An 11,900-nucleotide genomic window follows, 5' to 3' on the forward strand; every position below is an offset into this window, starting at 1 on the left:
AAATCTATTATGGATGAGACTTGCCCGTGTCGGCATGGCGACGCGCGGGTGGCGTGCGGCAGTTTGTCGGCGGATCAGCTGACAGGAGCTGGCGTGGTGCGCGTGAGTTGGCAGCGCAGCTTCAGTTCGACTTTTGACATTTAAAAAACGGATGACGTGACGCCAGACAGAATGGGGAAGTTGGTTTAAGGCTTTTCATTAAAAAAATAAAGTGTGGGAACGGGCTCCGCTCTCCGTGTCTTTTCATCACTTCCAATGGAAGTTCATCGGTCAACTCCTTCATGTACTTTCCCGGAGTCCTGCGATACGCGGTGGAAATATTGGAGGTAATTATGCTCAGCCTGCTCTGTGAAATCAAAGAATTATGCCTCCGCTCGGAACCGGTTTGTCGCGGCCCCTCGATGGGCTCCTCGAGAGCGGAGTGCGTTTACAAGCCCGAGGAGATGCAAACATTCAAACGGCGTCGCTCACCTTGAGCGCACACACACACATTTATATACTCGTGGTGTTTGTGCACATACAGCACGCACAAGTGCTCTCATCATGCATCTGGCTTTACTTTCCTAACGCTCATATAACCATCTTTAAAACACCGTATAGCGCCTAATGGAAGAATGAGCGCCCGTTATTTGTGACCTTGTTCTCGAAACGCATGCTTTCATAATTCAGGACGATATAAGTGGGAATGGTAACTCCACGCTCCAGGATAATGTTTCTCATTAAATGAGCCGAGCGTGAGCCGCGTGTCACCTGCTACGGCTTCTCAGACATCACCTGAAGGAACAGGTGAAGGGTTCGCAGCACAGAAGTAGAGCCTTAAAGTATCCAGAACTTCCTCTGCTGCGGCCCAGTTGCTGTCAGTGCACTTGTCCTCTTTTTTCAGGGTTCACGGTGCACAAAATGATCTTTTGACTCCTGAGACAAAAGCTATAATATATGTCCAGTCCAGCGTGGACGGTGCCGCTGGGACTGACCGGAGCTCCGGGCGCAGGTGACCCGTGGGAACACCACGCCGTCCTCTAGGGGGAAGCCCGCCGCCTCCGAGCCGGCCTGAATTAATTCATCGGCTTGCACGCAGAACCGCCGCGAGTGCGCCTGGGTCGTCACGGCAACCGCGCCGGCCCTGCTGCCCACACCGCTAACCACAAACCCACACACAAAATCTCACTGCCGTGGTTGGGTTCATGGTGTGGAACGTGCATCTGCAAGAGACTCAACGTGACTCTTAAGGGCGCCATCATCTGCACCGCATGACCCCCGCACCGAGCAATGGGATGGTTGCCGACACACGCAAATAAACATGCACGCCCTCCGAAAATACTTAATGCACGCCATGTGCACGGTCTCCATGGCCCCATTAGGACAAAATGTCACTAAAATGTCACCCTGAAATGTCACGGCCCGATCATACATACTGATCACAGCGGAGCCTTTTTGCAGCGGATCGTCTTCTGGACGTTTTTTTCCCCCGAAGCATTTTGATGACTTAAGATGTGGCAAAACGACGGGCCACGGCCGGATTGCGACATGTGACACCGGCTGATGTCCTATCAGCGGAAAGATCATGAATCAACCTTTGGTGTTCCAACGTCTGCTAATTGGCGGGAGGAACCGTAACGTGCGCGTTCAAAACCCGCTGCAGCGAGATGACGTCACTGCACGCGGGAACAGACTGTTGTCACAGACTTGCATCATTGTGCACCGCAAAGAAATACCCCCACAGAGCCCCGCCTCCCCCCCCGGGCGCCTCCGTCATTGTCCTCATTGACAGCCTCACATGTGATGCCCCGGCGGCACCGTCCGACGCTGCAGTTGTCAGTCGCATTCAAAATCCACCAGCTCAGTAAGCTGTGACCAAAGATACGTCTCAGCGAGAGGAAACATCAACAACAACAACAACAACAAGTGACTTCTGAGGGAAACCTGCCGCGTGTGTGTGGCATTCTGAATAATTTAGGTCAGTGCAGGTGTTGACTCAGACACCCCAGAGTGTGTGTTTGGCTACCCGCGATCCATAAGAAGAGCGAATGCGCTGATAAATCGCTCGGCGTGCCCTCGGACACGGTAAGGTAAGCACATACATACGAAGCGCAGTGGAAGTAGGAGGAGGACCTGGCGCCCGAGAAGCCGCAGCCACAATTCAACATCTATTTTGTTATCGAGCAAAGAACGGGGACGCGCGGCGCTGAACACCACAAAGCCAGTGACTGATTAGTAAATGAGACAGTTCTGATTGTTTTCAGATGAATCCATACTAAGCTGTTCAAAAGGGGAAAAATTAAATCCCTCAGCTATTTTCTTTGGTCTGGTCATCAACAGTAGTGTGAGAGCTTTGACGCCATTGCACCACACACACACACACACACGCACACGCACAAATCCACAGGAGTGAGAGCAGCCACATCATTTAACACACACATTCAAATTCACACCAGTTGCTCTCCATTATTGACACTGCCGACTGGTAACACAAGCTGCTGCCCCCCCCCCCCGCCGCCCCCCTCCTCCCCCATAGTGACAACAGCACTAAGCAGCTCGCATTGGACCCGACTTTGTATCTGCCAAGTGCTGAAAAGAGATACAGCACTTAGGACGTCGATGGGACGAGGCTGGTCATCGTGATCTAAAACAAGATCATAACAAGACCAAGAGGGGTTTATTAATGCCGCTACGCAGGGTATCACGATATGATCGTGTAATATACTGTGACAAACGATCATTAAATGGACGGGAAGCCTTTTCCTCACATCAAACCATTTCATCCAACCTTGTTATAATCAATGACATCATATCACAATACAGTTCCACCCGAAGGAGATGTACCATAACATTGGATGACACGCAGACACTTACTCTTATTTATTGTTTGTAATAATACGTTTGTGGTTGCGTACACTTCTCACGCCCACGGCTGCAAACGAATAACTGGATCGTGTCGTTTCAGAACCAAAATCCAATCCCATTTATTCTATCCGCCACATTTGACATCCGGAAAAATTTGCCGCAAATTATTATAACCGACAGTCGCCGGAGTTACGCCAAGGCGGCTCTTATGAACTGATGCATCCGTCTGAGACGGGGATGTTGACAGAGCAACGCTGCACTGCCTTTGTTGTACAGCAGAACATCCCAAAGTGAGAAAACGCCGCTCCGTCGCTTTTGACGCGACACCCGAGTCCTCTTCGTGAAGCGTCAGTTTGAACTTCAACCGAGGCCACGCGGCGCCCACCGGGCTTCCGGTGCTCCAATCCAGGGAGGGATTTATGTAGCCGGAAGAACGAAAAATCAACATTCACCTTCAGGGTGAAATGGACCCGACGCAGAAGCAGCATCATCGTCCCGCCCGGCCTTTAAACCCGCTGGATGTGACGCCGTAGCTGAGAGTGAAAAGCCTTGAAGCGGCAGAAAGTGTTCAGAACCCTCGCTTTAGGCAGAAAGGCGGGGGCGGGGGCGGGGGGGGGGTGTTATGCAAGATGTGCAAGGCACGGTAAAAAAAAAAAAAAAAAAGAGATTAAAAATCCATTATCTCGCTCTTAATTACTCGGTTATGTAAAAGTGAACGACAAAAACAAACCAAGAAAGCTCGACTGCCGGCGAAGCCCACCTAATGTGCGCGGCCTTGGAGAGGAAGATTCTTTAAAAGGGGGAGGGGGGGGGGGGCATCTCTGGCGTTCCATGTAAAATCCATTCGGTAACAGAATGTATAAAGCTAACAAGGAGATGGGGGAAATGGGCTGTGCCGTTTTTTAATGACATTGTCTGGTTTGCAGAGAAAATGACGTCTTAGATAAACAAAAGATGAGGAGCGTTCGGGTATGGGGGGGGGGGGGGCGTTGGGGTGGGGGGGCAGCAGTATTGGCAGATGTGTAGAGTTGGGCTGAAATGAGACGCTACAAGTTGGTATTAATTAAAGTTTTATCACCCAGTGTCAGGCTGTAAAATGTAACCCAGAGCAAAGAAAAATTGTAAGAAGGGAGCAAATTGGCAATTCACTAAACTCAGCCGTGAAGCCAAATCCGAGAAGTCAGCAATAAGCGGCCAGCGGTCTTCCAAAAGGTTTTCTTAAAAGGCCGCCGACTGACCGGCAATTACAGGATGGGCTTAAGGGACCCCCCACCCCGGACCCACCCGGCACCGAGAGGAAATGCTTCCTCCTTCCATCACCTGTGCTGAGTGCACACACAGAGACCCGTGAAGCCAATTTGACATAATGGCCAAAACCTCCCGTCCATCAAGGGGACTCCCATAGACATGCATCGGGAAAGGTAAAGGATATTACGACCGTGACCGAAAAACGCAGTTCACGTAAGTAACCGAGTGAGCATAACTCATTTATATTGCAACCTTGTTAATAAAGTAATACTTTGTATTGTATTGCACTTTGTTTATGCCGTCTGCATGACTCTGTGACAACACGAAGACGCGCTTCTTCCTTGATGACGTTTTCCGCAGAGGGCAAGGAATAGAGGTTAGGAATAGACGTCAGGAGGTGCTTTGCCCCTGACACATTTTGGGCCTCGGCTCGGCCTCCCTTCAACTTCCTCTTTGTGTGGGCTTTTTGGATCCTAACGTACTCCAATTCCAGCCCCCCCGGAGTGCATTTTCCTCTTCACCTGCTGGACATCCAGCTACTATCGTCCAGCTATGCTCAAAGTTTTGCTCAAAGGCACCTCAGACACTGTAGTTAACATGCTTATGCGAGGAGTTGTTAAATTAGGGGCCAATTATTACTTGTTAATTAACTACTGCATTATGGATAACAGGAGGCTGCCATTGACATGCATTCAGAACTCATCCAACCCGTTAAGATGTGTTTATTATTACACAATCTGCCGTTTAAAGGTGTAGTTATGGCAAAGCTTTAATCGCCCCTGCGTTTACTCAGGGTTACGCCACAAACTGACCTCTTTGAGGACAAGAAGCCGATATAGAATAGAAACCTTCAGAGTCCATTCAGATGACTAAGAAAGGTCAAGATGTCGGGGCAGGAGGACGACAACAACGCGCAAGCCGAGGCGCAAGGACGTAGGAGAAGGGAAGGTGGAGAGTTCAGGACTTGACATAAATCATAAAAACATGAAAACAACACTAACAACACGCCGTTGTGTCTCCCAGCCGAGAAGGAGGGTGGATGTTATTGGAAAGCTTGGGTTTTGACATCCGTTTGGCTCCGAGACAAAAGTTATTTTGGATTTTCTCAGGGACAATGGTCCACAAAGCTGAACCCCATAATCAGATTTAACAAGCGGAGTAAAAAGAAATAAACCTTTTCAGCATCCCTCCACCGTTTCTCTCCCCGGGGGTCACCGCGTTAACGCTTCATTATAGGCCCACGGATCCGACATCGGCTAAACGACAGTGATTTGCTCTGGAAACACCGGGGGATGTAAAGTAGACCGAAGTGCCCTTCATAATAAAAATTTAAAAAAAAGCAAAACGTGTCTCTTCAAACCACAGGAAGGAGACCTTGTGTTCGTACTGCTTTTTTCTAAAAAGAGAGAAAGGGACACAAAAGACACATTGAATCTGCTCAAGGCTGGTTGAGTGTTAAAGTTTATTGGCGTAACACTTGTGGCCTGAAGCCTTTCAACAATCCATTAAGTCGGGATACGAGATGAGAATGAAAGCGCCCTTTGAAAGGCGACCGTTCTCTCTCTCTCTCTCGCTCTGTTGGAATCTCCTCCAGCTGCCCACATTGTTGCCTGTGAACTCATGAGATCTCTTTCTGCAGAACTCGAGCCCCGGAGCATGTGCTGCTTTTGAAACGGCGAACGCTCTGAAGTGGAGCTTCTCGTGCACACAAACTTCTGCCCACGAAACCCCACTGTGGGAATATTTGCCCCTCAGACTTCTGTGGCAAGATCTTTGGGAGCCATTGACTTCCATTGGCATGCCACCATTACATGGAGATAACGGCATTAATAGTTGAATCATCTTTAAACTAATCTTAGCGGCCTTTGCGCTCCAATGGGAACACAATTATATTCCCATGAGATCAAACTCTCGCTTCTCAGCTCTCACTTTTGAGAGGACGAACAAGCCCAGATGTGGAAAATCATATTCAAACACACACACACCAAAAAATAATAAATAACAATTCAAAGGTGTAGAAGAGGACTGGATGGAGCGCTCACAAAGACCGCGTTGTTTGGACCGTCCAACCGTCTTTACGTTAAAAAAAGGGAGCTTTCCTCCCTTTCACCTCCACCGCCTCCTCCACCAGGTGAGGGTCTTACCTCCACGCTGAACGGCTGCTCCTCGCCGTTCACCGCGCATAAAATCCACAGCAGCCACTGCAAGCACAGCGTCCCCACACAGCAGCTGCCCGGACACCTCCTGCTGCGGACAGCCGGGAAAAACATGCTGAGCCCCCGCGGCGGTCGCTTCTCGTCCCCGGTCACTTTTATTCACCGGTCGGTGCTAAAAACAAAACAACAACAAACAAAAAAAAAAGGCAACGGCGCGGATAAATCCTACGCGGCGAGCAGCGACATTGCCGGTGTGTCGCTGCTCCTTCTTGCGGCGCCGAGAGGAGGAGAAGAAGAGGGAAGAGAGGAGGGAAGAGGAGAGGACAGGCGGAGGAGAACCGAGGAGGAGAGGAGGAGAGGGGGGGGGGGAAACGGGGAGAAGCGTCGGGTTCGTCGAGCGCTTCGCGTCGCTGCTTTGTTTGCTTGTTTTCCGTCGGCGGGAGGCGTCCCCCCGGGGAGAAGTCTCGCCTGTCAACGCCTGTCCCGGTTCTGAGGTCCCCGGGTCGGTCCTCCGGTGCACCGGCCGTTGTTCCAAGCGGACGCGTCCAGCCCGTTTTCCGCAGCGCGCGGCATAGCTGCCCGTTTTCAGTCGTGTTTTCCCACCGAGTGCGCATGCGCGCACTGCTACCAGCGCCCCCAGCTGCTCCCCGTCCACATAAAACGGGGGGTTTTGTTTGGAGAAGGTCTTTCCAGTTTAAGTGTCGCTGTTTTATCTGTCAGTGCATTACAAGTTACTTGTTCATGCAAACAGACACCAAGTGAACTTTAGAGAAAATAACCATTTGTTTCTATAAATCCCTTAAAGCACCATCGCTCATATAGGATAATATAATCCTCTATAAACTGTTTAATGTTTACATAGTAGTAAATTGGTGTGTTTAGCTTTTCATTAGATGGTTTTGATAAATGTCTTTTAATATTTTGAAAATGTTACATTTTTTATCCACTATTACAAAACTGCATGTTGTATCAGTGTATACTTCATCGCGCGCGCGTGTGTGTGTGTGTGCGAGCGCGCGTGTGTTTATTGTGTTCATTTAGAAAAGCCATCACGCCCACTGGAGGGCGATGATGCGCTCAATGCTTTTTTAATAACCACAAGCTCCGTAACCCAGAAGTCCTCTCTGTGTCTCAGCTTTGTTTCCACTAAGTGCTGATGATGCTGCAATGAACTGTCTTAAAAAAAAGAGGGTTGCGCAAGTGCTGTGGTCTTGTGAAATAACTATACTTTGACTTACGGCCCTCCAACAATCCACCAGCAAAACTAATGAAAAGGCCTTTTCTTCTAATCTCCCCAGATAATATAGAAGGGTCAAGTATAATGAGCCAGATCAATGATTTTCCACTTAGACGAACACCTTAGGATGAGGAACAAGTCAGTGTGTATATGTGTAGGGTTTAAATCTGAGCAGACACACACACACCACCGTCGTCTGAGAAACCCCCAACGATCACACTAAATGGAAACCTATTTAAAGTTTAGAAAGTTGATTTTGACGATGTTTTTACAAACTTTAAATAGAGTTTTCCATTTAGTGAGGAGTACAACGGTTTGACCTCCTCATGACCCTCATGAGTCTTTGGGTTGCTAAGAGCCGTAACAAATCTACAAATGACCCAGTTTACACATGCAAATAACATGAATATCCAGCAATTGAAATTGCAGATCAATGTACAAGAAGATTTTTTTGTAATCCAAAGCTTTACATTTCTTCTCATCAAAATGAAATGCTTTAAAACTAAACGCCGCATTTACCAACCAATTTCCACCAATAACAGAGTGGTGCAGGGATGATGGATTTAATAGGTCAACCAAGAAGTTAGCTTCACAATGGTTCTCTGGACCAAAAGCCAATTACATTTTTTAATTTGATCCTCAATTTTTGCACAACCTTTACAAATGAGTAGGGTGATGCATAGCATGGAACATCCGATTTATTTTTCTTGAAAAATCATGAACATGACATTATTACACATTCTCCATCCTAAGCTTCATTTGGCTCGGTCAGCTATTGAGTGACAGCTAGAAAGCACGTCAAAATGTCCACCACAGCTTCAATGCGGAGCCTATTAAGTAACTGCTGTAAGTAAATGGACGCGTAGCGACAGCGTGAGCCGACTCACCCTCAAAACAGGTGTTTCCTCCACACCAGTCCCTTAACACAACGTTCCACCACCTTATTAAAATCCAGGGTTCCGACCACATCGCTGTAGATGCAAGTACGTTACGTTCTTTGGAAATTCCACACATTAGTGTTTCCATTAGAGCAGTTTATGGCACAAAGACCACTTAAACTCTCTGTCTTTCTCATTCGTTTTCTTTACCCTCTCTCACGATGCCGCAGGGAAACCAGTCTATTAGCACTGAGCTACGGAGTTAGCGGTTTCCACCAAGTTGACACATTTTCTCTATGACCGAAAGCTCCTGTGTTCTCCTTTAACACGAGCAGAGATGGTGGGTAATTAGCACTGCATTGGGTTGAATATCCGCCGCAGAATAAACTGCACGGGCAGGGCTGAAAGGAGGAAGCAGTATAGTGACACAGGCGTTTTGTCTTTTACCCTCATCCCTTGGATTTCATTTATTTCAGCACACTTAGAAGATTACAACAATTTGGCCGGCGAGGAAGTTTGACTTCCTTGCTTTCTTCTCCTTGTGCTCATTTGAAATGTGTCGGCTGGTTAAATCGTCCTTTTCTCACCGTCTCTCTCTCCTCAATGATTTCCTCTCTCACTTGATAATGCTGAATACCCTTTCTGAAAGGTTCTGGCCCTTTCCAACTGTCCCTCCCACCAGCGCAGAAGCTTTGCCAGGATCCTCAAAGCCTGCCTTTCCAAACACGACTCTGTCTCAGAACGGCTGCATCTGCTCCCAGTCAGACCTCCTGGATCTCCTGGCAGCATGAATCCAAATCCTCCCGTCTGTCTCCCTTTCTATAGAGCGGAGGAATTAAATAAATAGTGTGAAGGGCACTAACGCACTCAGTTTCCCCTCAAGGTATCGTCAAACCCATGGCGCGTTTGTTCTAGGAATTAGAAATCCCTGCTTCTGCAACGTTCTCCTGCAGTACAATTTAAAATACCTCAAATTTATGGACAAAGGGAAATTGGCAGCATACAATTCCCTCGTTTGTTTAAGGGGGGAAACTTGTGTCCAACCCAGACTTCACAGCATGTTCAACTCCTAATTTGCTTCCTGGGCTTGGGAGCGATCGAGATCAGATGCCGTTCTCTGTCCACACGGAGCTTCGGGTCGGTCAGGCGGCACAGCGAGAAGCCGCCGCTTCTCAACAAGGTTTCGTATTGATACCTGTGTTATCGTACGGCCAACTACTCCGGGAAGAAATAACTGCTCTCTTCCAACAAGAACCTTTTACACAGTTGGACTCTTTTACTTGGATCGGAACCCAAAATCATTTCAGGGTGCTTTCACTCTCACAGAGGTGCTTTCTTTCACATGGAAATTCTTCCCTCCTCTCACTACTTTGCGGTTGTCAGCATTACTTTATGTCTATTTGGTGACATTTAGCTCCCTTTGGAATTCAGGTGAACGCTTTTGCCAAATTTTGAAGCAATCATCAAAAAAAACTTGACGAAAAATGCGACGGACTTGACACAGTGACCTCAACCTTTGACCTCCAAAATCCGTTCAGTTCATCCTCGAGTCCAGGCGCGTTTTCTCGTTGGGAATGTACCAAACGGGCCGCCAACACATGCACACAATGCCTACAGCCTTTTAAAGCTGTGGCCTGCACAGAGACAAGAAACATCCAACTATGGTTTGCATTCTTACATATGAAGTCATCGAACCAACCCGACTCTGCACTGATCTAGAAAACAAACTGCAGTTCTGCGATTTCCAACCAGGCTGTTCTCAAATCTTGTTCTCTGGCTCGTACGGCAGCGATGTCATTTCGAGGTTTAAAATAAGGCTGGTCGCTATCAAACCAGCCATGATGGACACGTGGCTCCAAAATGAAACTTTGGACACACAGACATACAGACAAACAGCAGAAATGGGTCAACTCGGTGTAAAAATAACTTGATTAGAGTCCCGCATGTTGCCGGCGCTGAGAACAGATTGGTTATTTACATAATAAGCTTAGTCATGCAGTCAGTTTCACACAAGGAAGAAACCAGATTCCAATGCATCGGGTGCCCTGTTAGAGTAAAATGTGGATAACAAGTGTGCGCGGCGGCCTTCACACACACTTGTATGGACGGCAGAAGCACAACGTAATGTAGCCGGATCAGAAAGGAGACAGTTGTCAGCTGATTTGGCAGTAGGTCAGTTCCAGATGCAAGTCAGTGGGTTCTTTTACGCTCTTAGTCCTTCCGGTCTCTTTTGCTGATGAAAGCAGAATAAATTAGGTTTGTTTTAGGTTCAATTATGTATTTGTTCAAGTTGCACTCACCAATGTAAGCGGGTGTGCGTCTTGAGCATTCTCGACCTTTCAATTTTTAAAGGATAATGTCAAATACTTCTCAGTTTGGTCAAGTGGCACAATGGACCAGCTGCTGTGGATAATTAAATAGAGATCAATCTCTTTTTTTTAGACCCAAATGGTCAAAATGTCCCCAATTAAATGCAAATTTAAAAGAAACCTATAACTTGGTTTTGGAAAGAACATATTTGCGGTTAAAACGAGAGAGAAACTTCACGTTGCTGTAGTAGGCCTTGTGTTCCGGAGGACACATTACTTTGTACAAGTCCTATGGGGATACTGGGCCAATTCATGGAACACTTTCTTTCAGAAGTGTGAGTGATAAACTTTAGAAGACGCTTACTCTTACTTAATCAATGCACTTATATTCGTGCTACTAGTACATATAAATAGACGCTTATCCATCAAATTTCTATCCACGTAGATTGAGAGTATCAACTGAAGCTACATTATTATACTGACTTTATCTCCCAGACGACCACTGCAAAATCACAAAATGCTTGAGCGGTACCTCCCTGTAGATCTGATAAGACTAGAAACCGTAATCTTCAAAGTCAGCGCATGGAAACTAATTCAATATACACACACGCACACACACAAACAGACATGGCTTTGGGGATATTTCCCCCTGTGATTGGTTGCGGTTACAGCGGCTCTCTCTAACCCCGAGTCTCTGCTCGGCACTGAAAACGTTTCCACCCTTCCTGCACGGGGTAAACATTCGTACCATGAAACCGCCCGCTGGTCAAAAACCTGAAACTGATCCGCACCGCAAAATCGGAAGTAGGTCGATTTGTGCTCTTGGCAAACTCTGTCTCTCTCAGAATCCCTCTCGCCTGTTCTCTCCGGCTCAGTGTGGCCAACGGTTCTCTTTTCAAACTCGTGCTTGTGGGAATAAGGCAGACTGATGCCATAACAGAGCTGTTAATAACTGCAGTGGGAGAAACTTGGATGGGAAGCACAAGACTAAAGAAGGCGATGGCCCTTACAATCTCCTGCACTTCATGACAAGGCATACAATATGCGTATATATATAAATATAAATATATATAGTTATAGATAGGTATATGGTTTATGTGGAGACACAGTCTATCTTTCACGGGGAGAGATATTTTCTTCTGAAATAATAGATTTACTGAAGGCTTGAAGAAATAGTTTGACATTTTGTGACATACTTGCATTGCAGCCAAAAAGTAATAATAGGCAA

The 11,900-nt window shown here is 47.3% G+C and overlaps 1 protein-coding gene across 2 annotated transcripts in view; it reads right to left on the minus strand.

Annotated features, from left to right (window-relative positions):
* The window catches only part of mmp16a (matrix metallopeptidase 16a (membrane-inserted)), a 46,423-nt gene extending 39,518 nt beyond the window's left edge, over positions 1-6,905 (minus strand). Inside the window, exon 1 of one of the 2 annotated variants that reach the window (XM_040167238.2) lies at positions 6,237-6,905. In XM_040167238.2, the coding sequence (XP_040023172.1) occupies positions 6,237-6,362 (126 nt within the window). In that variant the 5' untranslated portion in view covers positions 6,363-6,905. The remainder of the gene's footprint in view (positions 1-6,236) is intronic. The other variant, XM_040167237.2, reaches the window with a different exon arrangement.
* Between the last annotated feature and the right edge of the window lie 4,995 nt (positions 6,906-11,900).

Source organism: Gasterosteus aculeatus, chromosome 21 (genome assembly GCF_964276395.1).
Source record: "Gasterosteus aculeatus chromosome 21, fGasAcu3.hap1.1, whole genome shotgun sequence".
Lineage (NCBI taxonomy): Eukaryota > Metazoa > Chordata > Actinopteri > Perciformes > Gasterosteidae > Gasterosteus > Gasterosteus aculeatus.